This window comes from Parasteatoda tepidariorum, chromosome 12, assembly GCF_982258835.1.
Source record: "Parasteatoda tepidariorum strain Cologne lab strain chromosome 12, Ptep-v5.0, whole genome shotgun sequence".
Taxonomy (NCBI): domain Eukaryota; kingdom Metazoa; phylum Arthropoda; class Arachnida; order Araneae; family Theridiidae; genus Parasteatoda; species Parasteatoda tepidariorum.
The window spans coordinates 44,485,851-44,513,786 of NC_141766.1; the positions used below are offsets into that span (position 1 = coordinate 44,485,851).

At 32.9% G+C, this 27,936-nt stretch overlaps 1 protein-coding gene and 28 non-coding genes across 29 annotated transcripts; all 29 read right to left on the reverse strand.

The window, feature by feature from the left end:
• Positions 1 to 1,515: 1,515 nt before the first annotated feature.
• On the reverse strand, positions 1,516 to 27,933 carry LOC107436639 (uncharacterized). The gene is made up of 2 exons (XM_016048410.4): positions 27,672 to 27,933; positions 1,516 to 3,961 (listed from the first exon to the last, which is right to left on the reverse strand). Exons 1-2 carry the CDS (start codon positions 27,681 to 27,683, stop codon positions 3,542 to 3,544), a joined length of 432 nt encoding a protein of 143 aa, XP_015903896.1. The 5' UTR covers positions 27,684 to 27,933; the 3' UTR covers positions 1,516 to 3,541.
• TRNAN-GUU (transfer RNA asparagine (anticodon GUU)) lies at positions 6,577 to 6,650 on the reverse strand. Its single transcript has one exon. It is a non-coding gene; the product is annotated as a tRNA-Asn (tRNA).
• On the reverse strand, positions 6,897 to 6,970 carry TRNAN-GUU (transfer RNA asparagine (anticodon GUU)). Its single transcript has one exon. It is a non-coding gene; the product is annotated as a tRNA-Asn (tRNA).
• Positions 7,218 to 7,291, reverse strand: TRNAN-GUU (transfer RNA asparagine (anticodon GUU)). The gene has a single exon. It is a non-coding gene; the product is annotated as a tRNA-Asn (tRNA).
• TRNAN-GUU (transfer RNA asparagine (anticodon GUU)) lies at positions 7,539 to 7,612 on the reverse strand. Its single transcript has one exon. It is a non-coding gene; the product is annotated as a tRNA-Asn (tRNA).
• On the reverse strand, positions 11,064 to 11,137 carry TRNAN-GUU (transfer RNA asparagine (anticodon GUU)). Its single transcript has one exon. It is a non-coding gene; the product is annotated as a tRNA-Asn (tRNA).
• TRNAN-GUU (transfer RNA asparagine (anticodon GUU)) lies at positions 11,385 to 11,458 on the reverse strand. Its single transcript has one exon. It is a non-coding gene; the product is annotated as a tRNA-Asn (tRNA).
• On the reverse strand, positions 12,025 to 12,098 carry TRNAN-GUU (transfer RNA asparagine (anticodon GUU)). Its single transcript has one exon. It is a non-coding gene; the product is annotated as a tRNA-Asn (tRNA).
• TRNAN-GUU (transfer RNA asparagine (anticodon GUU)) lies at positions 12,346 to 12,419 on the reverse strand. The gene has a single exon. It is a non-coding gene; the product is annotated as a tRNA-Asn (tRNA).
• TRNAN-GUU (transfer RNA asparagine (anticodon GUU)) lies at positions 12,667 to 12,740 on the reverse strand. The gene has a single exon. It is a non-coding gene; the product is annotated as a tRNA-Asn (tRNA).
• TRNAN-GUU (transfer RNA asparagine (anticodon GUU)) lies at positions 13,307 to 13,380 on the reverse strand. Its single transcript has one exon. It is a non-coding gene; the product is annotated as a tRNA-Asn (tRNA).
• Positions 13,948 to 14,021, reverse strand: TRNAN-GUU (transfer RNA asparagine (anticodon GUU)). Its single transcript has one exon. It is a non-coding gene; the product is annotated as a tRNA-Asn (tRNA).
• On the reverse strand, positions 14,910 to 14,983 carry TRNAN-GUU (transfer RNA asparagine (anticodon GUU)). The gene has a single exon. It is a non-coding gene; the product is annotated as a tRNA-Asn (tRNA).
• On the reverse strand, positions 15,229 to 15,302 carry TRNAN-GUU (transfer RNA asparagine (anticodon GUU)). Its single transcript has one exon. It is a non-coding gene; the product is annotated as a tRNA-Asn (tRNA).
• On the reverse strand, positions 15,550 to 15,623 carry TRNAN-GUU (transfer RNA asparagine (anticodon GUU)). Its single transcript has one exon. It is a non-coding gene; the product is annotated as a tRNA-Asn (tRNA).
• On the reverse strand, positions 15,871 to 15,944 carry TRNAN-GUU (transfer RNA asparagine (anticodon GUU)). The gene has a single exon. It is a non-coding gene; the product is annotated as a tRNA-Asn (tRNA).
• Positions 16,511 to 16,584, reverse strand: TRNAN-GUU (transfer RNA asparagine (anticodon GUU)). Its single transcript has one exon. It is a non-coding gene; the product is annotated as a tRNA-Asn (tRNA).
• Positions 17,472 to 17,545, reverse strand: TRNAN-GUU (transfer RNA asparagine (anticodon GUU)). The gene has a single exon. It is a non-coding gene; the product is annotated as a tRNA-Asn (tRNA).
• Positions 17,793 to 17,866, reverse strand: TRNAN-GUU (transfer RNA asparagine (anticodon GUU)). Its single transcript has one exon. It is a non-coding gene; the product is annotated as a tRNA-Asn (tRNA).
• TRNAN-GUU (transfer RNA asparagine (anticodon GUU)) lies at positions 18,755 to 18,828 on the reverse strand. The gene has a single exon. It is a non-coding gene; the product is annotated as a tRNA-Asn (tRNA).
• On the reverse strand, positions 19,075 to 19,148 carry TRNAN-GUU (transfer RNA asparagine (anticodon GUU)). Its single transcript has one exon. It is a non-coding gene; the product is annotated as a tRNA-Asn (tRNA).
• On the reverse strand, positions 19,396 to 19,469 carry TRNAN-GUU (transfer RNA asparagine (anticodon GUU)). Its single transcript has one exon. It is a non-coding gene; the product is annotated as a tRNA-Asn (tRNA).
• On the reverse strand, positions 19,717 to 19,790 carry TRNAN-GUU (transfer RNA asparagine (anticodon GUU)). Its single transcript has one exon. It is a non-coding gene; the product is annotated as a tRNA-Asn (tRNA).
• Positions 20,355 to 20,428, reverse strand: TRNAN-GUU (transfer RNA asparagine (anticodon GUU)). The gene has a single exon. It is a non-coding gene; the product is annotated as a tRNA-Asn (tRNA).
• On the reverse strand, positions 20,997 to 21,070 carry TRNAN-GUU (transfer RNA asparagine (anticodon GUU)). Its single transcript has one exon. It is a non-coding gene; the product is annotated as a tRNA-Asn (tRNA).
• On the reverse strand, positions 21,317 to 21,390 carry TRNAN-GUU (transfer RNA asparagine (anticodon GUU)). The gene has a single exon. It is a non-coding gene; the product is annotated as a tRNA-Asn (tRNA).
• Positions 21,638 to 21,711, reverse strand: TRNAN-GUU (transfer RNA asparagine (anticodon GUU)). Its single transcript has one exon. It is a non-coding gene; the product is annotated as a tRNA-Asn (tRNA).
• Positions 21,959 to 22,032, reverse strand: TRNAN-GUU (transfer RNA asparagine (anticodon GUU)). The gene has a single exon. It is a non-coding gene; the product is annotated as a tRNA-Asn (tRNA).
• TRNAN-GUU (transfer RNA asparagine (anticodon GUU)) lies at positions 22,280 to 22,353 on the reverse strand. The gene has a single exon. It is a non-coding gene; the product is annotated as a tRNA-Asn (tRNA).
• Positions 27,934 to 27,936: the final 3 nt, after the last annotated feature.

The following is a 27,936-nucleotide window of genomic DNA, read 5'->3' on the forward strand; positions in this document are numbered from 1 at the left end:
TAGTAACTAAAATAACTATTTAATAGTAAAATTTGATTATTTACAATGTTAGCATTCATTTTAGTAGAATGGGTAGACTTGCTCCATACGAGAGATTTGTCAGCAGTTCTATAAAAATATACAGTAACAGCGTAACTGTTAATATTTTCTAAAATCGATTTCACAGCTTTAAAGAGGGATAAATAGCGATTCCGAAACATCTATTAAAAGGCTTTTTTCTTCAATATTTATAAAAGTTTGACCACTTGAAAGTTGACAAACTGAAAAAATGGGTAGACTCGCCCCGGTTTACGGTAATAGTTCCCTTTACTACTTTTTTCTTCGTACTCTGATTAACGCTACTCTGAAAATATCATCTTGTTCATACACTCGGCTCATCACTTATTCAAGGATGCCACAGGCTACCAAAAATGCAGAAGGTGAGAAATTAATTAATAGCAAAAACCTATTAACACGTTGACTGCCACACGCGTTTACAGTGAAATCTCCTTCAGGCCTCGAGTACCGTTGTACGAATGGTACTCTGGTGAGTACTCCCACCGATATATTAATAATGTGAGTGTCTAATGATCACAAGAATAATATCTCGCTCCATTTGTTTCCATGGTATCATATCTGTTTGTTTATGTCTGTTTATTTTGATATAAAGGGGGAGGTCAATTCTTATATACTAATTAAATTGTTTACTAATATTTTTTTAACATATTGAGCAGTTTTGTCCCATTAAATTTCGAACGTTTATCCTCATTTTAAGTGATACATTAGCTAATTTAGACGTATTCTTTTTCAAATTCTTTTTAAAAAGAAGTTGTTTTTCTCTAAGATGATGTAAAGATTTTAAGACATTTCATAGTAAATATTATTGAAATAAAAGTGTCATTAATGGGCTAAAGTTTGGAATATTAAATGCCCCAATGCAAAAGGTTTTTTTTAAAACTTTTTTAAATTATTCAAAAATATTTAATATAAGATATTGTTAAAATAAAAGTGACTTTAATGGGTTAAATTTCGGATTCTTAAGTGCTCCAATGCAAAAAAATTTTTTAAAAATTATTATGAAATATTTAATACAAAATATTGTTGAAATAAAAGTGACATTAATGGGTTAAAAATTGGATTCTTAAATGCACCAATGTAAAAAGACTTTTGTGAAATTTTTCCGATAATTTAAAATATTTAATACAAAATATTGTTAAAATAAAAGTGACATTAATGGGTTAAAGTTAGAATTCTTAAGTGCACCAATTCAAAATATTTTTCTGAAATGTTTTAAAATATTTTGAAATATTTAATATAAAATATTGTTAAAATATAAGTGACATTAATGGGGTAAACTTCGAATTTTTAAGAGCACCAATGCAAAAGACATTGTATTTTTATTACTTATAAAGCTTTTATTACACACTTATAGGAAATTATGTTCGTAATAGTTCCCGGCCACCATTTTTACATATAAATACAGAAATATTACATTTAATAATATAAAAATGTTTAATCAAATGAAAACAAAACGTATTTTAGAGAAATGTAATTTATTTTTCAAAAAAATGTATACATATATACAACAACAAAGTTGACAAAAACACCAGAATCAAAAGTAAATAACAAATACAAATCAATAAGAATATACAGGGTGTTCCATAAATAGCACTTTTATTTACGTATTTTAATATTCTTTGTCAAAATTGAAATTAAAAAATTTACTCTTAATGAGTCGCAAATTAAGCAAAGAAAATGCTATTTTATCACCTTCTAACGAACACTACTAAGGAAGTTGGGATTAAAAGCATCAAAACCTCTTTGATAGACGGGAAAGGTGTAAAAAAGTTGAAGATCTTAATTATACACACTTTTAATTTCCTCCGACGATTAAACTAGTTTTAAAGTTTTAAGTTCTCATTAGCTATACATCAGAATTTTTTTACTCTTTTAATTTTTTTAAAATCAATTTGTGACCCATATTGTGCATATATTTTAGGCAAGATTTAAAAAAATATATGTTAAAGGTGGTGATTGCACAACACTCTCTGTATGACTACCACCAGCAGCACTAAAAAACTTAACTTTCTAATTAGTGTTGTTAGTTTGTAAACATTTTGTATGATGATTTGTAACATGCATACAATCATAAATACAAAGTACAACAATTGAATTCGGTTTGTGTTAAATTATAGCAATAGAATTTAAACAGTATAATTAAAAATAATGTATAAGTACATAAATGTAACGTCTAGAATAAACAAATAAGATAGTTAGAATAATCATCAATAATTCTCAAATACATCACAAGATAGCGAGTGAGCAATACAATAATTTCATTCACAATATGCTGCTGCTTTATTGAGTTTATAGAAAGTATACAAACTCATTAATGCTCATTTAATCAAAATTCGTTAAGTTAAAATACACATATTACAAACAAAAACAGCACTCTAAACTCATGACTGTACAGTAATAGCAAAATTTTGTTACAATATATATTTTATTTACAATACATTTTTCACGTATTACATAAAATAAATGTCTAGATTCTATGCATTGACAATAAATTCTTGACGCGCAGTTTAAGATATTTAAATTTGCTCAAAAATTTATATAATTTGAAACAATACTTCAAGTAATAAAATATTTAATACGTGGCTATATAGGGGTGTACAAATACTATTGCCAGTACACCAATAAAAAAAACTGTTCATCGTAGAAACATTGCTTATATTTTTGCATAAAGTTTCCCTGGCAGTCAAAGAGTTAAAATGAAACTTATTGATAAAAATAAAATAAATCGAATAAAAGTAAGATGGATATACTATAATAATAAAATAATAATATAAATTATCAATAGCTATATTCAACGTAAGATAAATTTACAATAATTATAAAAAAAAATACTTAGCTGTCAATCTTTATGCTTTTCGTGAAAGATTTATCATTACAATTATCATTTACATTATTATGTAAATCAGTTTAAATTTGTCTAATGCAAAATAACATTTCCCCCGTGATAATCAGTTTTCTTCGATACATGCATTAATTATTACTATATTTTGGCTATCACACTCATTTAAAAATTCCATATATTAATGCGTAATTTTAACTTAGAACTAGACAATCAAATCTTTAACAAAAGGTGTAAAAATTGGCAGCGATTAAAATATGATAAATTTACAATAATCATAATGATAATAAGAAGAAAAAATTACAACAATCATCATAATCGATGAATTTATAGTAATTGCAACAAAAACAAGATGAAATTGCACTGATCAAAATAATAATTAGATAAAGATAAAATAATCATAATATTAATAAGATAAAGTTATAATAATTATCGTTAAAATACGTAAGTATATGAATAGTAAACTCATAAAAATTCATATTTGCTTATGTTTTAAGCACTAAAGATAAAAGTATATGTAGAAGTAAGTGTTGTTAGCAGTTATTTACTTTTGATCATAATTATGGTACATAAATTACACGTAATTGATAAATCTAATTATTGCGAACAGCACTTTAAATAAATCAGACAATTTATCAAAAGTGCTTAATAATGATAACCAAATGATTTTGAATAGTGTCCAATTCCATGAAGATCAAGACCATGGTCATCGTAATGGTGTCCCAAGTCAGCAACCACATGTTTTACAATAGGAACTTTCTTCACTACTTCGATGTGCTTCACAACTGGAACATGCTTAACGACTGGGACGTGCTTAATAACTGGCACGTGCTTAACAATTTGGACGTGCTTAACAACTGGCACTTTCTTTACAATTGTAGCATGCTCTACGACAGGGTAAATCACTTGGTGATGGTGACCTGGTGATAGATGGTGACCTGATGATAGATGGTGACTGTCAAGAAGGAGGTGACTATGATCATCTAAACCATGATATTCGTGATATCCCTTAATTACACCACCAGATGTAACGACAGCCAAAGCGGCAACAGTAAGTGCTAAAATCTATAAGAAAAATGCCACAAAATTATTTATTTTAAAAATTCAAAATTTGAAAGTCAGACATAAATGACAACTATTTAATTTAAATTTTATTTTAAATTTTTCATACATTTACACTGATTTATCAACATTGGCATTGAACAAAAAAAATAACATAGATGGTTTCAAGTCCGATGCTGAACTAGATTACTCAACTATTATCATTCTATCAATTACTGTATTATGGTTGTTAATAGAAATTTATTCAGTTATTTATACTAGTTTATTTTGGGGCGAAATGAATTCTTACTTGTCACTGAAGATTATAATCATTGATATATAATCTGTATACGGGTAAATGAACAACTTCAACCAATGGAAAATGTGAAATTTGACAGAAGCTATATATTTCATTTTTAAACATTTATTTGGCTGGTGTGGATTACATAGCAGTATGATACTACGCAGAATCACAAATCGTTCGATTACAAAAGAAATCTCATCATTTTAAAGAAAAAAATTTAATTTTTTGTGTGGAAATTTTACTCTCCTTCAATCATTAACATATGTAAAAATAAAAGCTCTTAATCTGCCTAAATGAATGTATTGAAAGCAATTTGTTTCCTTTTACAATCTACTTTAACGTGTTTCGATTTGTTTATTTATTTTGTGCCTCAGTGTAGTGATCTTTAATTCATGCTTCCCAGTATAACGCCGAAGTCAAGCACAACTGGCTGAGGTCAATAAACGGGGTGGGTGACCACTTTGATCAGCAAGTGTAGAGATTGAAGATGCGCGGTACTGGTCTAAACATATGCGGTTATATATATTTAATTGTTAGCTTTATTATTATCAAACATTAGTTATATCAGAATTGGTTTACTATACGTTTAATGCAGGCTTCGAAATAAATTATAATGAAAGCTTCTGCCTCCACAATTATTTGTTTATTTTGAAAAAAGGAGACCTATTATAAAAAAAATATATCAAATTTTTATGGGGTTTAAATCGCTTTTTACCTCATTAAACAATAAAACAAACACCGCCAACGGGGGGACATGAACCACCAATCTTTCCGTAACTCCGTACGCGCTAGCTGATTGCGCCACGGAGGATTCACACCTCGTTTAAAATCTAAATCAATGTATATATAATTGTTAGCTATGTTATTATCAATTATTATTTATATCAGGTTAGATTTACTACATTTTAAGCCGGCATCGAAATAAATTATAATAAAAGTTTCTGAATCCATAACAAACAAAAATGAACGCCTTTTTTTAGAAAAAAAAAGGAAGTAAATTTTCATAGGGTTTAAATCGCTATTCACCTCATTGAACAACAAAACAATCACCGCCCCCTGGTGGGCTCGAACCACCAACCTTTCGGTTAACAGCCGAACGCGCTAGCCAATTGCGCCATGGAGGCTACACTCTTCGCATAAAATCTGCATGAATGTTTTTTTAATTCTTAGCTTTATTATTATGAATTATTACTTAAACCAGGTTTGGTTTACAAAATTTAGTCTGTTTTCGAAATAAATTATAATATTGGCTTCTGCCTCCGCAATAATTAGTTTATTTTGAAAAACTAAGCCATTTTTTTCGAAAAAAAGATTGCAAACTTTCATGTGGTTTAAATCGCTGTTTACATCATTGAACAACAAAACAATCACCGCCCCCTGGTGGGCTCGAACCACCAACCTTTCGGATAACAGCCGAACGCGCAAGCCAATTGCGCAACGGAGGCTACACTCTTCGCATGAAATCTGCATGAATGTTTTTTTTAATTCTTAGCTTTATTATTATGAATTATTACTTATGCCAGGTTTGGTTTACAAAATTTCAGTCTGTCTTCGAAATAAATTATAATATTGGCTTCTGCCTCCGCAATAATTAGTTTATTATGAAAAACTAAGCCATTCTTTCGAAAAAATGATAGCACAGTTCCATGTGGTTTAAATCGTTATTTACATCATTGAACAACAAAACAATCACCGCCCTCGGGTGGGCTCGAACCACCAACCTTTCGGTTAACAGCCGAACGCGCTAGCCAATTGCGCCACGGAGGCTACACTCTTCGCATAAAATCTGCAGGAATGTTTTTTTAATTCTTAGATTTATTATTATGAATTATTACTTAAACCAGGTTTGGTTTACAAAATTTCAGTCTGTTTTCGAAATAAATTATAATATTGGCTTCTGCCTTCTCAATAATTAGTTCATTTTGAAAAACTAAGCCATTTTTTCGAAAAAATGATAGCAAAGTTTCATGTGGATTAAATCGCTATTTACATCATTGAATAACAAACCAATCAACGCCCCCGGGTGGGCTCGAACCACCAACCTTTCGGTTAACATCCGAACGCGCTAGCCAATTGCGCCACGGAGGCTACACTCTTCGTATAAAATCTGCATGAATGTTTTTTTAATTCTAAGCTTTATTATTATGAATTATTACTTAAACCAGGTTTGGTTTACAAAATTTCAGCCTGTTTTCGAAATAAATTATAATATTGGCTTCTTCCTCCGCAATAATTAGTTTATTTTGAAAAACTAAGCCATTTTTTCGAAAAAATGATAACAAAGTTTCATGTGGTTTAAATCGCTATTTACATCATTGAACAACAAAACAGTCACCGCCCCCGGGTGGGCTCGAACCACCAACCTTTCGGTTAACAGCCGAACGCGCTAGCCAATTGCGCCACGGAGGCTACATTCTTCGCATAAAATCTGCATGAATGTTTTTTTAATTCTTAGCTTTATTGATATGAATTATTACTTAAACCAGGTTTGGTTTACAAAATTTCAGTCTGTCTTCGAAATAAATTATAATATTGGCTTCTGCCTCCGCAATTATTAGTTTATTTTGAAAAACGAAGCCATTTTTCGAAAAAATGATAGCAAAGTTTCATGTGGTTTAAATCGCTATTTACATCATTGAACAACAAAACAATCACCGCCCCCGGGTGGGATCGAACCACCAACCTTTCGGTTAACAGCCGAACGCGCTAGCCAATTGCGCCACGGAGGCTACATTCTTCGCATAATATCTGCATGAATGTTTTTTCAATTCTTAGCTTTATTATTATGAATGATTACTTATGCCAGGTTTGGTTTACAAAATTTCTGTCTGTCTTCGAAATAAATTATAATATTGGCTTCTGCCTTCTCAATAATTAGTTTATTTTGAAAAACTAAGTCATTTTTTCGAAAAAATGATAGCAAAGTTTCATGTGGTTTAAATCGTTATTTACATCATTGAACAACAAAACAATCACCGCCCCCGGGTGGGCTCGAACCACCAACCTTTCGGTTAACAGCCGAACGCGCTAGCCAATTGCGCCACGGAGGCTACATTCTTCGCATAAAATCTGCATGAATGTCTTTTTAATTCCTAGCTTTATTATTATGAATGATTACTTATGCCAGGTTTGGTTTACAAAATTTCAGTCTGTCTTCGAATTAAATTATAATATTGGCTTCTGCCTTCTCAATACTTAGTTTATTTTGAAAAACTAAGCCATTTTTTCGAAAAAATGATTGCAAAGTTTCATGTGGTTTAAATCGCTATTTACATCATTGAACAACAAAACAATCAACGCCCCCGGGTGGGCTCGAACCACCAACCTTTCGGTTAACAGCCGAACGCGCTAGCCAATTGCGCCACGGAGGCTACATTCTTCGCATAAATCTGCATGAATGTTTTTTCAATTCTTAGCTTTATTATTATGAATGATTACTTATGCCAGGTTTGGTTTACAAAATTTCAGTCTGTCTTCGAAATAAATTATAATATTGGCTTCTTCCTTCTCAATAATTAGTTTATTTTGAAAAACTAAGCCATTTTTTCGATAAAATGATAGCAAAGTTTCATGTGGTTTAAATCGCTATTTACATCATTGAATAACAGAGCAATCAACGCCCCCGGGTGGGCTCGAACCATCAACCTTTCGGTTAACAGCCGAACGCGCTAGCCAATTGCGCCACGGAGGCTACACTCTTTGCATAAAATCTACATGAATGTTTTTTTAATTCTTAGCTTTATTGATATGAATTATTACTTAAACCAGGTTTGGTTTACAAAATTTCAGTCTGTCTTCGAAATAAATTATAATATTGGCTTCTGCCTCCGCAATTATTAGTTTATTTTGAAAAACGAAGCCATTTTTCGAAAAAATGATAGCAAAGTTTCATGTGGTTTAAATCGCTATTTACATCATTGAACAACAAAACAATCACCGCCCCCGGGTGGGATCGAACCACCAACCTTTCGGTTAACAGCCGAACTCGCTAGCCAGTTGCGCCACGGAGGCTACATTCTTCGCATAAAATCTGCATGAATGTTTTTTCAATTCTTAGCTTTATTATTATGAATGATTACTTATGCCAGGTTTGGTTTACAAAATTTCAGCCTGTTTTCGAAATAAATTATAATATTGGCTTCTTCCTCCGCAATAATTAGTTTATTTTGAAAAACTAAGCCATTTTTTCGAAAAAATGATAGCAAAGTTTCATGTGGATTAAATCGCTATTTACATCATTGAATAACAAACCAATCAACGCTGCCGGGTGGGCTCGAACCACCAACCTTTCGGTTAACATCCGAACGCGCTAGCCAATTGCGCCACGGAGGCTACACTCTTCGTATAAAATCTGCATGAATGTTTTTTTAATTCTAAGCTTTATTATTATGAATTATTACTTAAACCAGGTTTGGTTTACAAAATTTCAGCCTGTTTTCGAAATAAATTATAATATTGGCTTCTTCCTCCGCAATAATTAGTTTATTTTGAAAAACTAAGCCATTTTTTCGAAAAAATGATAACAAAGTTTCATGTGGTTTAAATCGCTATTTACATCATTGAACAACAAAACAATCACCGCCCCCGGGTGGGCTCGAACCACCAACCTTTCGGTTAACAGCCGAACGCGCTAGCCAATTGCGCCACGTAGGCTACATTCTTCGCATAAATCTGCATGAATGTTTTTTAATTCTTAGCTTTATTGATATGAATTATTACTTAAACCAGGTTTGGTTTACAAAATTTCAGTCTGTCTTCGAAATAAATTATAATATTGGCTTCTGCCTCCGCAATTATTAGTTTATTTTGAAAAACTAAGCCATTTTTCGAAAAAATGATAGCAAAGTTTCATGTGGTTTAAATCGCTATTTACATCATTGAACAACAAAACAATCACCGCCCCCGGGTGGGATCGAACCACCAACCTTTCGGTTAACAGCCGAACGCGCTAGCCAATTCCGCCACGGAGGCTACATTCTTCGCATAAAATCTGCATGAATGTCTTTTTAATTCCTAGCTTTATTATTATGAATGATTACTTATGCCAGGTTTTGGTTTACAAAATTTCAGTCTGTCTTCGAAATAAATTATAATATTGGCTTCTGCCTCCGCAATAATTAGTTTATTTTGAAAAACTAAGCCATTTTTTTGAAAAAATGATAGCAAAGTTTCATGTGGTTTAAATCGCTATTTACATCATTGAACAACAAAAGAATCACCGCCCCCGGGTGGGCTCGAACCACCAACCTTTCGGTTAACACCCGAACGCGCTACCCAATCGCGCCACGGAGGCTACGTTCTTCGCATAAAATCTGCATGAATGTCTTTTTAATTCCTAGCTTTATTATTATGAATGATTACTTATGCCAGGTTTGGTTTACAAAATTTCAGTCTGTCTTCGAAATAAATTATAATATTGGCTTCTGCCTTCTCAATACTTAGTTTATTTTGAAAAACTAAGCCATTTTTTCGAAAAAATGATTGCAAAGTTTCATGTGGTTTAAATCGCTATTTACATCATTGAACAACAAAACAATCAACGCCCCCGGGGGGGCTCGAACCACCATCCTTTCGGTTAACAGCCGAACGCGCTAGCCAATTGCGCCACGGAGGCTACACTCCTCGCATAAAATCTGCATGAATGTCTTTTAATTCTTAGCTTTATTATTATGAATTATTACTTTAACCAGGTTTGGTTTACAAAATTTCAGTCTGTCTTCGAAATAAATTATAATAGTGGCTTCTTTCTCCGCAATAATTAGTTTATTTTGAAAAACTAAGCCATTTTTTCGAAAAAATGATAACAAAGTTTCATGTGGTTTAAATCGCTATTTACATCATTGAACAACAAAACAATCACCGCCCCCGGGAGGGCTCGAACCACCAACCTTTCGGTTAACAGCCGAACGCGCTAGCCAATTGCGCCACGGAGGCTACATTCTTCGCATAAAATCTGCATGAATGTCTTTTTAATTCCTAGCTTTATTATTATGAATGATTACTTATGCCAGGTTTGGTTTACAAAATTTCAGTCTGTCTTCGAAATAAATTATAATATTGGCTTCTGCCTTCTCAATACTTAGTTTATTTTGAAAAACTAAGCCATTTTTTCGAAAAAATGATAGCAAAGTTTCATGTGGTTTAAATCGCTATTTACATCATTGAACAACAAAACAATCATCGCCCCCGGGAGGGTTCGAACCACCAACCTTTCGGTTAACAGCCGAACGCGGTAGCCAATTGCGCCACGGAGGCTACACTCCTCGCATAAAATCTGCATGAATGTCTTTTAATTCTTAGCTTTATTATTATGAATTATTACTTTAACCAGGTTTGGTTTACAAAATTTCAGTCTGTCTTCGAAATAAAATATAATATTGGCTTCTTCCTCCGCAATAATTAGTTTATTTTGAAAAACTAAGCCATTTTTTCGAAAAAATGATAACAAAGTTTCATGTGGTTTAAATCGCTATTTACATCATTGAACAACAAAACAATCACCGCCCCCGGCTGGGCTCGAACCACCAACCTTTCGGTTAACAGCCGAACGCGCTAGCCAATTGCGCCACGGAGGCTACATTCTTCGCATAAAATTTGCATGAATGTCTTTTTAATTCCTAGCTTTATTATTATGAATGATTACTTATGCCAGGTTTGGTTTACAAAATTTCAGTCTGTCTTCGAAATAAATTATAATATTGGCTTCTGCCTCCGCAATAATTAGTTTATTTTGAAAAACTAAGCCATTTTTTTGAAAAAATGATAGCAAAGTTTCATGTGGTTTAAATCGCTATTTACATCATTGAACAACAAAAGAATCACCGCCCCCGGGTGGGCTCGAACCACCAACCTTTCGGTTAACAGCCGAACGCGCTAGCCAATTGCGCCACGGAGGCTACATTCTTCGCATAAAATCTGCATGAATGTTTTTTTAGTTCTTAGCTTTATTATTATGAATTATTACTTAAACCAGGTTTGGTTAACAAAATTTCAGTCTGTCTTCGAATTAAATTATAATAATGGCTTCTGCCTTCTCAATACTTAGTTTATTTTGAAAAACTAAGCCATTTTTTCGAAAAAATGATTGCAAAGTTTCATGTGGTTTAAATCGCTATTTACATCATTGAACAACAAAACAATCAACGCCCCCGGGTGGGCTCGAACCACCAACCTTTCGGTTAACAGCCGAACGCGCTAGCCAATTGCGCCACGGAGGCTACATTCTTCGCATAAATCTGCATGAAAGTTTTTTTAATTCTTAGCTTTATTATTATGAATGATTACTTATGCCAGGTTTGGTTTACAAAATTTCAGTCTGTCTTCGAAATAAATTATAATATTGGCTTCTGCCTTCTCAATAATTAGTTTATTTTGAAAAACTAAGCCATTTTTTCGAAAAAATGATAGCAAAGTTCCATGTGGTTTATATCGCTATTTACATCATTGAATAACAAAGCAATCAACGCCCCCGGGTGGGCTCGAACCACCAACCTTTCGGTTAACAGCCGAACGCGTTAGCCAATTGCGCCACGGAGGCTACACTCTTTGCATAAAATCTGCATGAATGTTTTTTTAATTCTTAGCTTTATTGATATGAATTATTACTTAAACCAGGTTTGGTTTACAAAATTTCAGTCTGTCTTCGAAATAAATTATAATATTGGCTTCTGCCTCCGCAATTATTAGTTTATTTTGAAAAACTAAGCCATTTTTCGAAAAAATGATAGCAAAGTTTCACGTGGTTTAAATCGCTATTTACATCATTGAACAACAAAACAATCACCGCCCCCGGGTGGGATCGAACCACCAACCTTTCGGTTAACAGCCGAACGCGCTAGCCAATTGCGCCACGGAGGCTACATTCTTCGCATAAAATCTGCATGAATGTTTTTTCAATTCTCAGCTTTATTATTATGAATGATTACTTATGCCAGGTTTGGTTTACAAAATTTCAGTCTGTCTTCGAAATAAATTATAATATTGGCTTCTTCCTCCACAATAATTAGTTTATTTTGAAAAACTAAGCCATTTTTTTGAAAAAATGATAGCAAAGTTTCATGTGGTTTAAATCGCTATTTACTTCATTGAACAACAAAAGAATCACCGCCCCCGGGTGGGCTCGAACCACCAACCTTTCGGTTAACAGCCGAACGCGCTAGCCAATTGCGCCACGGAGGCTACATTCTTCGCTTAAAATCTGCATGAATGTTTTTTTAGTTCTTAGCTTTATTATTATGAATTATTACTTAAACCAGGTTTGGTTAACAAAATTTCAGTCTGTCTTCGAATTAAATTATAATAATGGCTTCTGCTTTCTCAATACTTAGTTTATTTTGAAAAACTAAGCCATTTTTTCGAAAAAATGATTGCAAAGTTTCATGTGGTTTAAATCGCTATTTACATCATTGAACAACAAAACAATCAACGCCCCCGGGTGGGCTCGAACCACCAGCCTTTCGGTTAACAGCCGAACGCGCTAGCCAATTGCGCCACGGAGGCTACATTCTTCGCATAAATCTGCATGAATGTTTTTTTAATTCTTAGCTTTATTATTATGAATGATTACTTATGCCAGGTTTGGTTTACAAAATTTCAGTCTGTCTTCGAAATAAATTATAATATTGGCTTCTGCCTTCTCAATAATTAGTTTATTTTGAAAAACTAAGCCATTTTTTCGAAAAAATGATAGCAAAGTTTCATGTGGTTTAAATCGCTATTTACATCATTGAATAACAAAGCAATCAACGCCCCCGGGTGGGCTCGAACCACCTCCCTTTCGGTTAACAGCCGAACGCGCTAGCCAATTGCGCCACGGAGGCTACACTCTTTGCATAAAATCTGCATGAATGTTTTTTTAATTCTTAGCTTTATTGATATGAATTATTACTTAAACCAGGTTTGGTTTACAAAATTTCAGTCTGTCTTCGAAATAAATTATAATATTGGCTTCTGCCTCCGCAATTATTAGTTTATTTTGAAAAACTAAGCCATTTTTCGAAAAAATGATAGCAAAGTTTCACGTGGTTTAAATCGCTATTTACATCATTGAACAACAAAACAATCACCGCCCCCGGGTGGGATCGAACCACCAACCTTTCGGTTAACAGCCGAACGCGCTAGCCAATTGCGCCACGGAGGCTACATTCTTCGCATAAAATCTGCATGAATGTTTTTTCAATTCTTAGCTTTATTATTATGAATGATTACTTATGCCAGGTTTGGTTTACAAAATTTCAGTCTGTCTTCGAAATAAATTATAATATTGGCTTCTTCCTCCACAATAATTAGTTTATTTTGAAAAACTAAGCCATTTTTTCGAAAAAATGATAACAAAGTTTCATGTGGTTTAAATCGCTATTTACATCATTGAACAACAAAACAATCACCGCCCCCGGGTGGGCTCGAACCACCAACCTTTCGGTTAACAGCCGAACGCGCTAGGCAATTGCGCCACGAGGCTACATTCTTCGCATAAAATCTGCATGAATGTCTTTTTAATTCCTAGCTTCATTATTATGAATGATTACTTATGCCAGGTTTGGTTTACAAAATTTCAGTCTGTCTTCGAAATAAATTATAATATTGGCTTCTGCCTCCGCAATAATTAGTTTATTTTGAAAAACTAAGCCATTTTTTTGAAAAAATGATAGCAAAGTTTCATGTGGTTTAAATCGCTATTTACATCATTGAACAACAAAAGAATCACCGCCCCCGGGTGGGCTCGAACCACCAACCTTTCGGTTAACAGCCGAACGCGCTAGCCAATTGCGCCACGGAGGCTACATTCTTCGCCTAAAATCTGCATGAATGTCTTTTTAATTCCTAGCTTTATTATTATGAATGATTACTTATGCCAGGTTTGGTTTACAAAATTTCAGTCTGTCTTCGAAATAAATTATAATATTGGCTTCTGCCTTCTCAATACTTAGTTTATTTTGAAAAACTAAGCCATTTTTTCGAAAAAATGATTGCAAAGTTTCATGTGGTTTAAATCGCTATTTACATCATTGAACAACAAAACAATCAACACCCCCGGGTGGGTTCGAACCACCAACCTTTCGGTTAACAGCCGAACGCGCTAGCCAATTGCGCCACGGAGGCTACACTCATCGCATAAAATCTGCATGAATGTCTTTTAATTCTTAGCTTTATTATTATGAATTATTACTTTAACCAGGTTTGGTTTACAAAATTTCAGTCTGTCTTCGAAATAAATTATAATATTGGCTTCTTCCTCCGCAATAATTAGTTTATTTTGAAAAACTAAGCCATTTTTTCGAAAAAATGATAACAAAGTTTCATGTGGTTTAAATCGCTATTTACATCATTGAACAACAAAACAATCACCGCCCCCGGGTGGGCTCGAACCACCAACCTTTCGGTTAACAGCCGAACGCGCTAGCCAATTGCGCCACGGAGGTTACATTCTTCACATAAAATCTGCATGAATGTCTTTTTAATTCCTAGCTTTATTATTATGAATGATTACTTATGCCAGGTTTGGTTTACAAAATTTCAGTCTGTCTTCGAAATAAATTATAATATTGGCTTCTGCCTTCTCAATACTTAGTTTATTTTGAAAAACTAAGCCATTTTTTCGAAAAAATGATTGCAAAGTTTCATGTGGTTTAAATCGCTATTTACATCATTGAACAACAAAACAATCAACGCCCCCGGGTGGGCTCGAACCACCAACCTTTCGGTTAACAGCCGAACGCGCTAGCCAATTGCGCCACGGAGGCTACACTCCTCGCATAAAATCTGCATGAATGTCTTTTAATTCTTAGCTTTATTGATATGAATTATTACTTAAACCAGGTTTGGTTTACAAAATTTCAGTCTGTCTTCGAAATAAATTATAATATTGGCTTCTGCCTCTGCAATTATTAGTTTATTTTGAAAAACTAAGCCATTTTTCGAAAAAATGATAGCAAAGTTTCACGTGGTTTAAATCGCTATTTACATCATTGAACAACAAAACAATCACCGCCCCCGGGTGGGATCGAACCACCAACCTTTCGGTTAACAGCCGAACGCGCTAGCCAATTGCGCCACGGAGGCTACATTCTTCGCATAAAATCTGCATGAATGTTTTTTCAATTCTTAGCTTTATTATTATGAATGATTACTTATGCCAGGTTTGGTTTACAAAATTTCAGTCTGTCTTCGAAATAAATTATAATATTGGCTTCTTCCTCCACAATAATTAGTTTATTTTGAAAAACTAAGCCATTTTTTTGAAAAAATGATAGCAAAGTTTCATGTGGTTTAAATCGCTATTTACATCATTGAACAACAAAAGAATCACCGCCCCCGGGTGGGCTCGAACCACCAACCTTTCGGTTAACAGCCGAACGCGCTAGCCAATTGCGCCACGGAGGCTACATTCTTCGCTTAAAATCTGCATGAATGTTTTTTTAGTTCTTAGCTTTATTATTATGAATTATTACTTAAACCAGGTTTGGTTAACAAAATTTCAGTCTGTCTTCGAATTAAATTATAATAATGGCTTCTGCCTTCTCAATACTTAGTTTATTTTGAAAAACTAAGCCATTTTTTCGAAAAAATGATTGCAAAGTTTCATGTGGTTTAAATCGCTATTTACATCATTGAACAACAAAACAATCAACGCCCCCGGGTGGGCTCGAACCACCAGCCTTTCGGTTAACAGCCGAACGCGCTAGCCAATTGCGCCACGGAGGCTACATTCTTCGCATAAATCTGCATGAATGTTTTTTTAATTCTTAGCTTTATTATTATGAATGATTACTTATGCCAGGTTTGGTTTACAAAATTTCAGTCTGTCTTCGAAATAAATTATAATATTGGCTTCTGCCTTCTCAATAATTAGTTTATTTTGAAAAACTAAGCCATTTTTTCGAAAAAATGATAGCAAAGTTTCATGTGGTTTAAATCGCTATTTACATCATTGAATAACAAAGCAATCAACGCCCCCGGGTGGGCTCGAACCACCTCCCTTTCGGTTAACAGCCGAACGCGCTAGCCAATTGCGCCACGGAGGCTACACTCTTTGCATAAAATCTGCATGAATGTTTTTTTAATTCTTAGCTTTATTGATATGAATTATTACTTAAACCAGGTTTGGTTTACAAAATTTCAGTCTGTCTTCGAAATAAATTATAATATTGGCTTCTGCCTCCGCAATTATTAGTTTATTTTGAAAAACTAAGCCATTTTTCGAAAAAATGATAGCAAAGTTTCACGTGGTTTAAATCGCTATTTACATCATTGAACAACAAAACAATCACCGCCCCCGGGTGGGATCGAACCACCAACCTTTCGGTTAACAGCCGAACGCGCTAGCCAATTGCGCCACGGAGGCTACATTCTTCGCATAAAATCTGCATGAATGTTTTTTCAATTCTTAGCTTTATTATTATGAATGATTACTTATGCCAGGTTTGGTTTACAAAATTTCAGTCTGTCTTCGAAATAAATTATAATATTGGCTTCTTCCTCCACAATAATTAGTTTATTTTGAAAAACTAAGCCATTTTTTCGAAAAAATGATAACAAAGTTTCATGTGGTTTAAATCGCTATTTACATCATTGAACAACAAAACAATCACCGCCCCCGGGTGGGCTCGAACCACCAACCTTTCGGTTAACAGCCGAACGCGCTAGGCAATTGCGCCACGAGGCTACATTCTTCGCATAAAATCTGCATGAATGTCTTTTTAATTCCTAGCTTTATTATTATGAATGATTACTTATGCCAGGTTTGGTTTACAAAATTTCAGTCTGTCTTCGAAATAAATTATAATATTGGATTCTGCCTTCTCAATACTTAGTTTATTTTGAAAAACTAAGCCATTTTTTCGAAAAAATGATTGCAAAGTTTCATGTGGTTTAAATCACTATTTACATCATTGAACAACAAAACAATCAACGCCCCCGGGTGGGCTCGAACCACCATCCTTTCGGTTAACAGCCGAACGCGCTAGAAAATTGCGCCACGGAGGCTACACTCCTCGCATAAAATCTGCATGAATGTCTTTTAATTCTTAGCTTTATTATTATGAATTATTACTTTAACCAGGTTTGGTTTACAAAATTTCAGTCAGTCTTCGAAATAAATTATAATATTGGCTTCTTTCTCCGCAATAATTAGTATATTTTGAAAAACTATGCCATTTTTTCGAAAAATTGATAACAAAGTTTCATGTGGTTTAAATCGCTATTTACATCATTGAACAACAAAACAATCACCGCCCCCGGGTGGGCTCGAACCACCAACCTTTCGGTTAACAGCCGAACGCGCTAGCCAATTGCGCCACGGAGGCTACATTCTTCGCATAAAATCTGCATGAATGTCTTTTTAATTCCTAGCTTTATTATTATGAATGATTACTTATGCCAGGTTTGGTTTACAAAATTTCAGTCTGTCTTCGAAATAAATTATAATATTGGCTTCTGCCTCCGCAATAATTAGTTTATTTTGAAAAACTAAGCCATTTTTTTGAAAAAATGATAGCAAAGTTTCATGTGGTTTAAATCGCTATTTACATCATTGAACAACAAAAGAATCACCGCCCCCGGGTGGGCTCGAACCACCAACCTTTCGGTTAACAGCCGAACGCGCTAGCCAATTGCGCCACGGAGGCTACATTCTTCGCCTAAAATCTGCATGAATGTCTTTTTAATTCCTAGCTTTATTATTATGAATGATTACTTATGCCAGGTTTGGTTTACAAAATTTCAGTCTGTCTTCGAAATAAATTATAATATTGGCTTCTGCCTTCTCAATACTTAGTTTATTTTGAAAAACTAAGCCATTTTTTCGAAAAAATGATTGCAAAGTTTCATGTGGTTTAAATCGCTATTTACATCATTGAACAACAAAACAATCAACACCCCCGGGTGGGTTCGAACCACCAACCTTTCGGTTAACAGCCGAACGCGCTAGCCAATTGCGCCACGGAGGCTACACTCATCGCATAAAATCTGCATGAATGTCTTTTAATTCTTAGCTTTATTATTATGAATTATTACTTTAACCAGGTTTGGTTTACAAAATTTCAGTCTGTCTTCGAAATAAATTATAATATTGGCTTCTTCCTCCGCAATAATTAGTTTATTTTGAAAAACTAAGCCATTTTTTCGAAAAAATGATAACAAAGTTTCATGTGGTTTAAATCGCTATTTACATCATTGAACAACAAAACAATCACCGCCCCCGGGTGGGCTCGAACCACCAACCTTTCGGTTAACAGCCGAACGCGCTAGCCAATTGCGCCACGGACGTTACATTCTTCACATAAAATCTGCATGAATGTCTTTTTAATTCCTAGCTTTATTATTATGAATGATTACTTATGCCAGGTTTGGTTTACAAAATTTCAGTCTGTCTTCGAAATAAATTATAATATTGGCTTCTGCCTTCTCAATACTTAGTTTATTTTGAAAAACTAAGCCATTTTTTCGAAAAAATGATTGCAAAGTTTCATGTGGTTTAAATCGCTATTTACATCATTGAACAACAAAACAATCAACGCCCCCGGGTGGGCTCGAACCACCAACCTTTCGGTTAACAGCCGAACGCGCTAGCCAATTGCGCCACGGAGGCTACACTCCTCGCATAAAATCTGCATGAATGTCTTTTAATTCTTAGCTTTATTATTATGAATTATTACTTTAACCAGGTTTGGTTTACAAAATTTCAGTCTGTCTTCGAAATAAATTATAATATTGGCTTCTTTCTCCGCAATAATTAGTTTATTTTGAAAAACTAAGCCATTTTTTCGAAAAAATGATAACAAAGTTTCATGTGGTTTAAATCGCTATTTACATCATTGAACAACAAAACAATCACCGCCCCCGGGTGGGCTCGAACCACCAACCTTTCGGTTAACAGCCGAACGCGCTAGCCAATTGCGCCACGGAGGCTACATTCTTCGAATAAAATCTGCATGAATGTCTTTTGAATTCCTAGCTTTATTATTATGAATGATTACTTATGCCAGGTTTGGTTTACAAAATTTCAGTCTGTCTTCGAAATAAATTATAATATTGGCTTCTGCCTCCGCAATAATTAGTTTATTTTAAAAAACTAAGCCATTTTTTTGAAAAAATGATAGCAAAGTTTCATGTGGTTTAAATCGCTATTTTTATCATTGAACAACAAAAGAATCACCGCCCCCGGGTGGGCTCGAACCACCAACCTTTCGGTTAACAGCCGAACGCGCTAGCCAATTGCGCCACGGAGGCTACATTCTTCGCATAAAATCTGCATGAATGTCTTTTTAATTCCTAGCTTTATTATTATGAATGATTACTTATGCCAGGTTTGGTTTACAAAATTTCAGTCTGTCTTCGAAATAAATTATAATATTGGCTTCTGCCTTCTCAATACTTAGTTTATTTTGAAAAACTAAGCCATTTTTTCGAAAAAATGATTGCAAAGTTTCATGTGGTTTAAATCGCTATTTACATCATTGAACAACAAAACAATCACCGCCCCCGGGTGGGCTCGAACCACCAACCTTTCGGTTAACAGCCGAACGCGCTAGCCAATTGCGCCACGGAGGCTACATTCTTCGCATAAAATCTGCATGAATGTCTTTTTAATTCCTAGCTTTATTATTATGAATGATTACTTATGCCAGGTTTGGTTTACAAAATTTCAGTCTGTCTTCGAAATAAATTATAATATTGGCTTCTGCCTCCGCAATAATTAGTTTATTTTGAAAAACTAAGCCATTTTTTTGAAAAAATGATAGCAAAGTTTCATGTGGTTTAAATCGCTATTTACATCATTGAACAACAAAACAATCAACACCCCCGGGTGGGTTCGAACCACCAACCTTTCGGTTAACAGCCGAACGCGCTAGCCAATTGCGCCACGGAGGCTACACTCATCGCATAAAATCTGCATGAATGTCTTTTAATTCTTAGCTTTATTATTATGAATTATTACTTTAACCAGGTTTGGTTTACAAAATTTCAGTCTGTCTTCGAAATAAATTATAATATTGGCTTCTTCCTCCGCAATAATTAGTTTATTTTGAAAAACTAAGCCATTTTTTCGAAAAAATGATAAAGTTTCATGTGGTTTAAATCGCTATTTACATCATTGAACAACAAAACAATCACCGCCCCCGGGTGGGCTCGAACCACCAACCTTTCGGTTAACAGCCGAACGCGCTAGCCAATTGCGCCACGGAGGCTACATTCCTCGCATAAAATCTGCATGAATGTCTTTTTAATTCCTAGCTTTATTATTATGAATGATTACTTATGCCAGGTTTGGTTTACAAAATTTCAGTCTGTCTTCGAAATAAATTATAATATTGGCTTCTGCCTCCGCAATAATTAGTTTATTTTGAAAAACTAAGCCATTTTTTTGAAAAAATGATAGCAAAGTTTCATGTGGTTTAAATCGCTATTTACATCATTGAACAACAAAAGAATCACCGCCCCCGGGTGGGCTCGAACCACCAACCTTTCGGTTAACAGCCGAACGCGCTAGCCAATTGCGCCACGGAGGTTACATTCTTCACATAAAATCTGCATGAATGTCTTTTTAATTCCTAGCTTTATTATTATGAATGATTACTTATGCCAGGTTTGGTTTACAAAATTTCAGTCTGTCTTCGAAATAAATTATAATATTGGCTTCTGCCTTCTCAATACTTAGTTTATTTTGAAAAACTAAGCCATTTTTTCGAAAAAATGATTGCAAAGTTTCATGTGGTTTAAATCGCTATTTACATCATTGAACAACAAAACAATCAACGCCCCCGGGTGGGCTCGAACCACCAACCTTTCGGTTAACAGCCGAACGCGCTAGCCAATTGCGCCACGGAGGCTACACTCCTCGCATAAAATCTGCATGAATGTCTTTTAATTCTTAGCTTTATTATTATGAATTATTACTTTAACCAGGTTTGGTTTACAAAATTTCAGTCTGTCTTCGAAATAAATTATAATATTGGCTTCTTTCTCCGCAATAATTAGTTTATTTTGAAAAACTAAGCCATTTTTTCGAAAAAATGATAACAAAGTTTCATGTGGTTTAAATCGCTATTTACATCATTGAACAACAAAACAATCACCGCCCCCGGGTGGGTTCGAACCACCAACCTTTCGGTTAACAGCCGAACGCGCTAGCCAATTGCGCCACGGAGGCTACATTCTTCGAATAAAATCTGCATGAATGTCTTTTGAATTCCTAGCTTTATTATTATGAATGATTACTTATGCCAGGTGTGGTTTACAAAATTTCAGTCTGTCTTCGAAATAAATTATAATATTGGCTTCTGCCTCCGCAATAATTAGTTTATTTTGAAAAACTAAGCCATTTTTTTGAAAAAATGATAGCAAAGTTTCATGTGGTTTAAATCGCTATTTTTATCATTGAACAACAAAAGAATCACCGCCCCCGGGTGGGCTCGAACCACCAACCTTTCGGTTAACAGCCGAACGCGCTAGCCAATTGCGCCACGGAGGCTACATTCTTCGCATAAAATCTGCATGAATGTCTTTTTAATTCCTAGCTTTATTATTATGAATGATTACTTATGCCAGGTTTGGTTTACAAAATTTCAGTCTGTCTTCGAAATAAATTATAATATTGGCTTCTGCCTTCTCAATACTTAGTTTATTTTGAAAAACTAAGCCATTTTTTCGAAAAAATGATTGCAAAGTTTCATGTGGTTTAAATCGCTATTTACATCATTGAACAACAAAACAATCACCGCCCCCGGGTGGGCTCGAACCACCAACCTTTCGGTTAACAGCCGAACGCGCTAGCCAATTGCGCCACGGAGGCTACATTATTCGCATAAAATCTGCATGAATGTTTTTTTAATTCTTAGCTTTATTATTATGAATTATTACTTAAACCATGTTTGGTTTACAAAATTTCAGTCTGTCTTCGAAATAAATTATAATATTGGCTTCTGCCTTCTCAATAATTAGTTTATTATGAAAAACTAAGCCATTTTTTCGAAAAAATGATAGCAAAGTTTCATGTGGTTTAAATCGCTATTTACATCATTGAATAACAAAACAATCACCGCCCCCGGGTGGGCTCGAACCACCAACCTTTCGGTTAACAGCCGAACGCGCTAGCCAATTGCGCCACGGAGGCTTCGCTACTCGCGTAAAATCTACGTGAATGCTTTTTTAATTGTTAGCTTTATTATTATCAATTATTACTTAAATCAGAAAAGCGTATTTCTTTTTTTTTCATTTAATTGTTGTCTATGTCTTTTAATTCATTAATATCATATTAGCTAAAAGGTTAGTTTAATTTCGTTTGATTAATTCTAAAATATAAGTTTTTAAATAAATAACAAATGTAAGTAAATCTTACTTATAACTGTCAGAAAGCCGGTTTTTTTTTTAAAAATTTTTTTTTGGAATTTTAGATTATTCTGTTACAGTTAAGAAATTTTAACTTGCTTAATTTTTTTATTAATATATTTTTAAAGATATGAAGTTGGTAGAAATTATTTCCTTAAATATATTATTACTTCAAACTTATTGAAAATTTGTATATTTTTTTATAATTTCTTTTTTATATTTTTATAATATTTTATATTTTTTCTTTTAGTTGAAATTGATTAAATGTTAAACAAAGATTTTTTTTTTCTCTTTTACTGGAATTTTTTTTCACGGCGAATTACAATATATTCATACTAAGTTCTGAATTTTAAAAAAGCTGTTTTGTAATATGCAATTCTGCTAAATATTTAAATTTAATTTTTTTGGAAAGTGATTTCTTAAATTTAACCTAATTGAAAATTTGCAAAGTTTTTTTCGATAAAATTGTCTAAACTTTAAACAAGGAATTTTTTTCTCTTTGACTTGAATTTATTTAAAAATGTCTAATTACAATTTATTTTAATAATGGTGTGAATTTTACCAAATTTATTTTTGAATATATAACTTTGCCAAATGTTTAAATATATTTTTTTCTCAAAATGTTCCCTTTTATGCCTAATAATTTCTTTCTTACAGAAGACATGTTCAAAATTTTATTAAGATCGGTTCTTAGTTTTTGAGAAATCTCGCTACTTGAAAGGGCAGGGCTCAGGTTCTTCCGATAGATGGTTTTTCCGCTTCGAGTTCATGAATATGTTTTTATAAATTACTAATTTATAAATTATAAATTTATTTTAACAACTAATTTGAAAAATACTGATTTTCAAAAACTACTTTCAAACATACTAATTACACAAATATCCTGCAAGAATTATTATGGTTTAAAGTCTAAGATGTTAATAACTTTATCAAAAAACAATCTATTATCGTTGAACCATAATATTGATCTTGATCCACAATACTGCAACCGTAATAAGAGGAACACAGTATTATAATATAACCTTATTTTGTAATAAGAGGACCATAGTATAACCGGAGTATCGTTTAATTAAATTTTAATTAAAGCACAATAATATGGTTTAATTTAGAACCCTTTTAATTCACCAATGCTTGGCTGGATATGAGGTAAATATTTGAAAAAATATAAAGAAAAATGGCATTTGCAGGGCATCAAGTGGTTCCTCAAAATTGTTTTGGTGGTAGCTAACTTATCTGAACAGTGAAAATTTACCTGACTCAGCTACCACTTAAATGCTATAAGCTTTCAACGCATCCATAACATATCTTTATATTGGTGTTTGAGTTATCGAATTATTTTAAATTTTATAACCGTCGTTGAACAGTCAATCTAATTTTTGAGTTTGCAACTTCCAACGCTCAAATTTATGGCCTTATAATTTTGAACCAAATCCAGAAGACAAGAGAACCTCTTGATCAAGTATTGGGAGAAATTTGATGGAACTAACCAGCACTTGCGTTACATGGAGAGGAAAACCACGAAATTCTCTCACGATTAGCCTGAGGGCAAGGGATTCTAACACATGATCCGTCTACCACTGATGATATTTTACGTCAGGACTGTGGTCGGTGCAAGCCGTGAGCGGAATTCGTTTCGATCAGTCATCGCTGGGATTCGAATCCGGGTTATCTAATTGGGAGGCAAGCGGTCGTAATCAAGAATGATTCATGTTAACTTTTTAAAAGCATGAAATACATTTTACCACTATAATAATTTTGAGGGATCACATCGCGCCCTGCATTTATATGTAGTGGATAATTCTGCCTATTACCTATCATTTCAGCTTTAAAGAAGCAGTACGCTTTTAATGCAATTATAAATATAAATATTAATACATGATGATAGATAGAATTATCTTGTTTTTGAAAAATAAATCCTAATAATGAAGCAGTTGCGCTACCATCTCTTTCTTTTTTGAAAATGAAACCGTCGTTTTAAAAAGACGTAAAACACAAATGCATAGCTACGAACTTTTACGCCTTTTACGTAGAATTTTATTGTTATACTTAAAATGGAAGTAAAATTTACAATTTCTTTTTATTTCTTGAACTTATAAATTTAGTTTAAAATGATTTTCAACACCGCTGCTTACAAATAAATTAAACATTGGGTAAGTCTAGGATAGATAGTCATCGTTGATTCAAATCGAAAAAAAAGTACTAAGAATAGAGATACAAAAAATGTTTATGCATATTTTAAATTCTCATACATGCATATGTATGAGAATAGAGTATAGGATAGATGGCCATCGTTGTTTCAAATCGTAAAAAAGTACTGAGAATAGAGATACAAAAAATGTTTATGCATATTTTATATTCTCATACATGTGCTCAATATGTTTTGTGCAAAAAATAATGAGCTATTGTAAACAAAACATGAAAAACGTTGTTTGACAATAAATTTACATGTGGCCATCTTTCCTTAATATCAAGGATAGTTGGTCATCCAATTCAGTTAAAGAAAAGTAATCTTAAAATATGAAAAAAATGCTCCTTTCATACAGTTTATCATAAATAACTTACGATCAGTTACAGAATTTTAAAAGAAATATGCCACCGAAAGCAATTTGTCTACACAATCAATATTAAAATAGAATAGAGAATATTTTTTTTTAAAAAAAAACTGCCTGCTCGTTTATTTATTGAATTTGAAGCTGACTTAGCATTAAGTTATTTTTCAATAACTATTATCTGCTCTTTTCGTAAAAATTAAAAAAAAGACAATTCAAATATTTTAAGCAAAAACAATTTGTTCATATCATCACTATGAACAAAAGTAGAACTGTTATTCGAATTGAAAGCAATTTATTTACATGCTCAATATCAAGTTAAAATAAAGACTTTTCAATGTGTAAAAACGTTTTATTCATTTATTCACAATTAAAATGGAATCATGTGCAAATTCAATCGGAAGTAAGACTAATTTTTTTTAACTAAAAATAAAATTGAATTAAACACCTTTAAACGAAAGCAACTCTCTCATACAATGTTAAAAAATTAACTAAATGTGATTCTGAATTAGTTCAATTTCTTAAGAAGCGTTTACTTAAAATATTTCAATCAAGACCAATTTCTTTATGCGATAAACATTAAAGAAAGGAAATAAAACCCTTCAGTCGGCAGCAATTGTATTTTTTTTTATATCATCAGCCTTAGAAAAAGTATTAAATATTTTCAATCGTTCCAAAGCAATTGTATTTTTTCAGACATCTAGCATTAAAAAGAAATCAAATCTTTGAATCATAAGCAATTGAAGTTTTTCATATGATCAACATTAAAATATATAATGAAAACTTTTCGATCGGAAGTTATTGCACTGGTTCCCACGTTCAGCATTAAGAAAATGAATTAAAATCTTTCAATCATAAGCAATTGTGTGTTTTTTATACTATCAACATTAAAAATTGAACCTTTGAATCGTTCAGAAGCAATAGTATTTCTTCAGACTCTGCATTAAACAAGGAATTAAAATCTTTGAATCAGAAGCTATGGAAATTTTTCTTATAATCATCATTAAAAAATGGAATGAAAAATTTTCTGGCGGAAACTATTATATTTGCTATTATGATCAGCATTAAAGAAAGGCATTAAAATCTTTCAATCAAAAGCTATTACGATTTTTCATATTATCAACATTAAAAAGAAGAAATAAATCCTTACAGTCGCCCCCAAGCAATAGTATTTTTTAGAGACTTAGCAATAAGAAAAGAATTAAAACCTTTAAATCAGATGCCATGGAATTTTTTTTATATGATCAGCATTAAATTTCGGAATTAAAATTTTTTTGAATGGAAGCTATTGTATTTGTTCCTAAGATCAGCATTAAAAAAAGGAATTTAAAAATATTTCGATTAAAAGTAATTGTGTTTCTTATATTATCAACATAAAAAAATTTATTAAGTGTTTCCAATCTCTCCAAAGAATAGTATTTGTTCATACACTTAGCACTAAGAAAGGAATTAAAATCTTTGAATCATAAGCTATCGACATTTTTCATATAATCAGCATTAAAAAATGGAATTGAAATCTTTCAAATTGGAAGCATGCATTTGTTCCGACGATCAGCATTAAAAAAAGGAATTAAAACAGGAAAGAATTCGGAAGGAATTGTATTTACTTTACGATTAGCATTTATAAAGGAATTTAAAATCTTTCGATTAGCATTTAATAAAGGAATTTAAAATCTTTCGATTAAAAGCAATTATGTTTTCTTATATTATCAACATACAAAAAGAAAAAAGAAGATCCAATGTCTCCAAAGCAATAGTATTTGTTCATACACTTAGCACTAAAAAAGGAATTAAAACCTTTGAATCATAAGCTATCGACATTTTTCATATAATCAGCATTAAAAAATGGAATTAAAATCTTTTAAATTGGAAGCTTGCATTTGCTCCAACGATCAACATTAAAAAAGGAATTAAAACCTTATATTCGGAAGCAATTGTATTTACTTTACAATCAGCAGTTAATAAAAGAATTAAAATCTTTCAATCGGAAGTCACTTGTTATCATGATCAGTATCAAAACAGAATATAGATTCATTTAATGAAAACTTCTCTCAGCCTATCTGTTCAAAATCAAAATAGAATTTAGTCCTTTCTCAATCAGAAGTAAAACCAATTTTCTTTTAATATTAAAAATGGAATTAAACACCTTTGGGCTTGCATTTGTTCCGACGATCAGCATTAAAAAAAAGGAATTAAAACCTTTTACTCGGGAGGAGTTGTATTTACTTTACGATCAGCATTTAATAAAGGAATAAAAGTTTTTTAATCGGAAGCTATTTGTTAATATGATCCGTATCAAAACCGAATATAGATTTATTCAATGAGTACTTCTCTCAGCTGATTTGTTCAAAATCAAAATGGAATTTAGTCCTTTCTCAGTCAGAAGTGAAATAAATTTTCTTTTAATATTAAAAATGGAATTAAACTCCTATAAGAAAAAACAACTCGTACATAAAATCAATATTAAAAAAAAAGGAATTAAAATACAGAGCTAATTCAATTTGTTGGTTTGATCTTTATTAAAACATAGTAATGGGAAACACTTTGTACTCACCATGGCGTTCATGATGGCTTGAATCAATTGGAATTCTTGCTCAATAGTTTTTCAAGGTATATATAGTAGAAGAAAATAACATGCAATAAGGTTTAGCCCTTGAAACCATATTTATCGGAAGGGTGTCTTTTTAGCCATCGGCACTTAAAAAAATAAAAAATTCTTCTGTTTGCTCTAGTTTAAGACCTCGCTAAGAACACTTAAAAAACAAGTTTAGCTGTAAATTAATAAAGCCTACGGGCATCATCCCTTTTGTCCTACATCC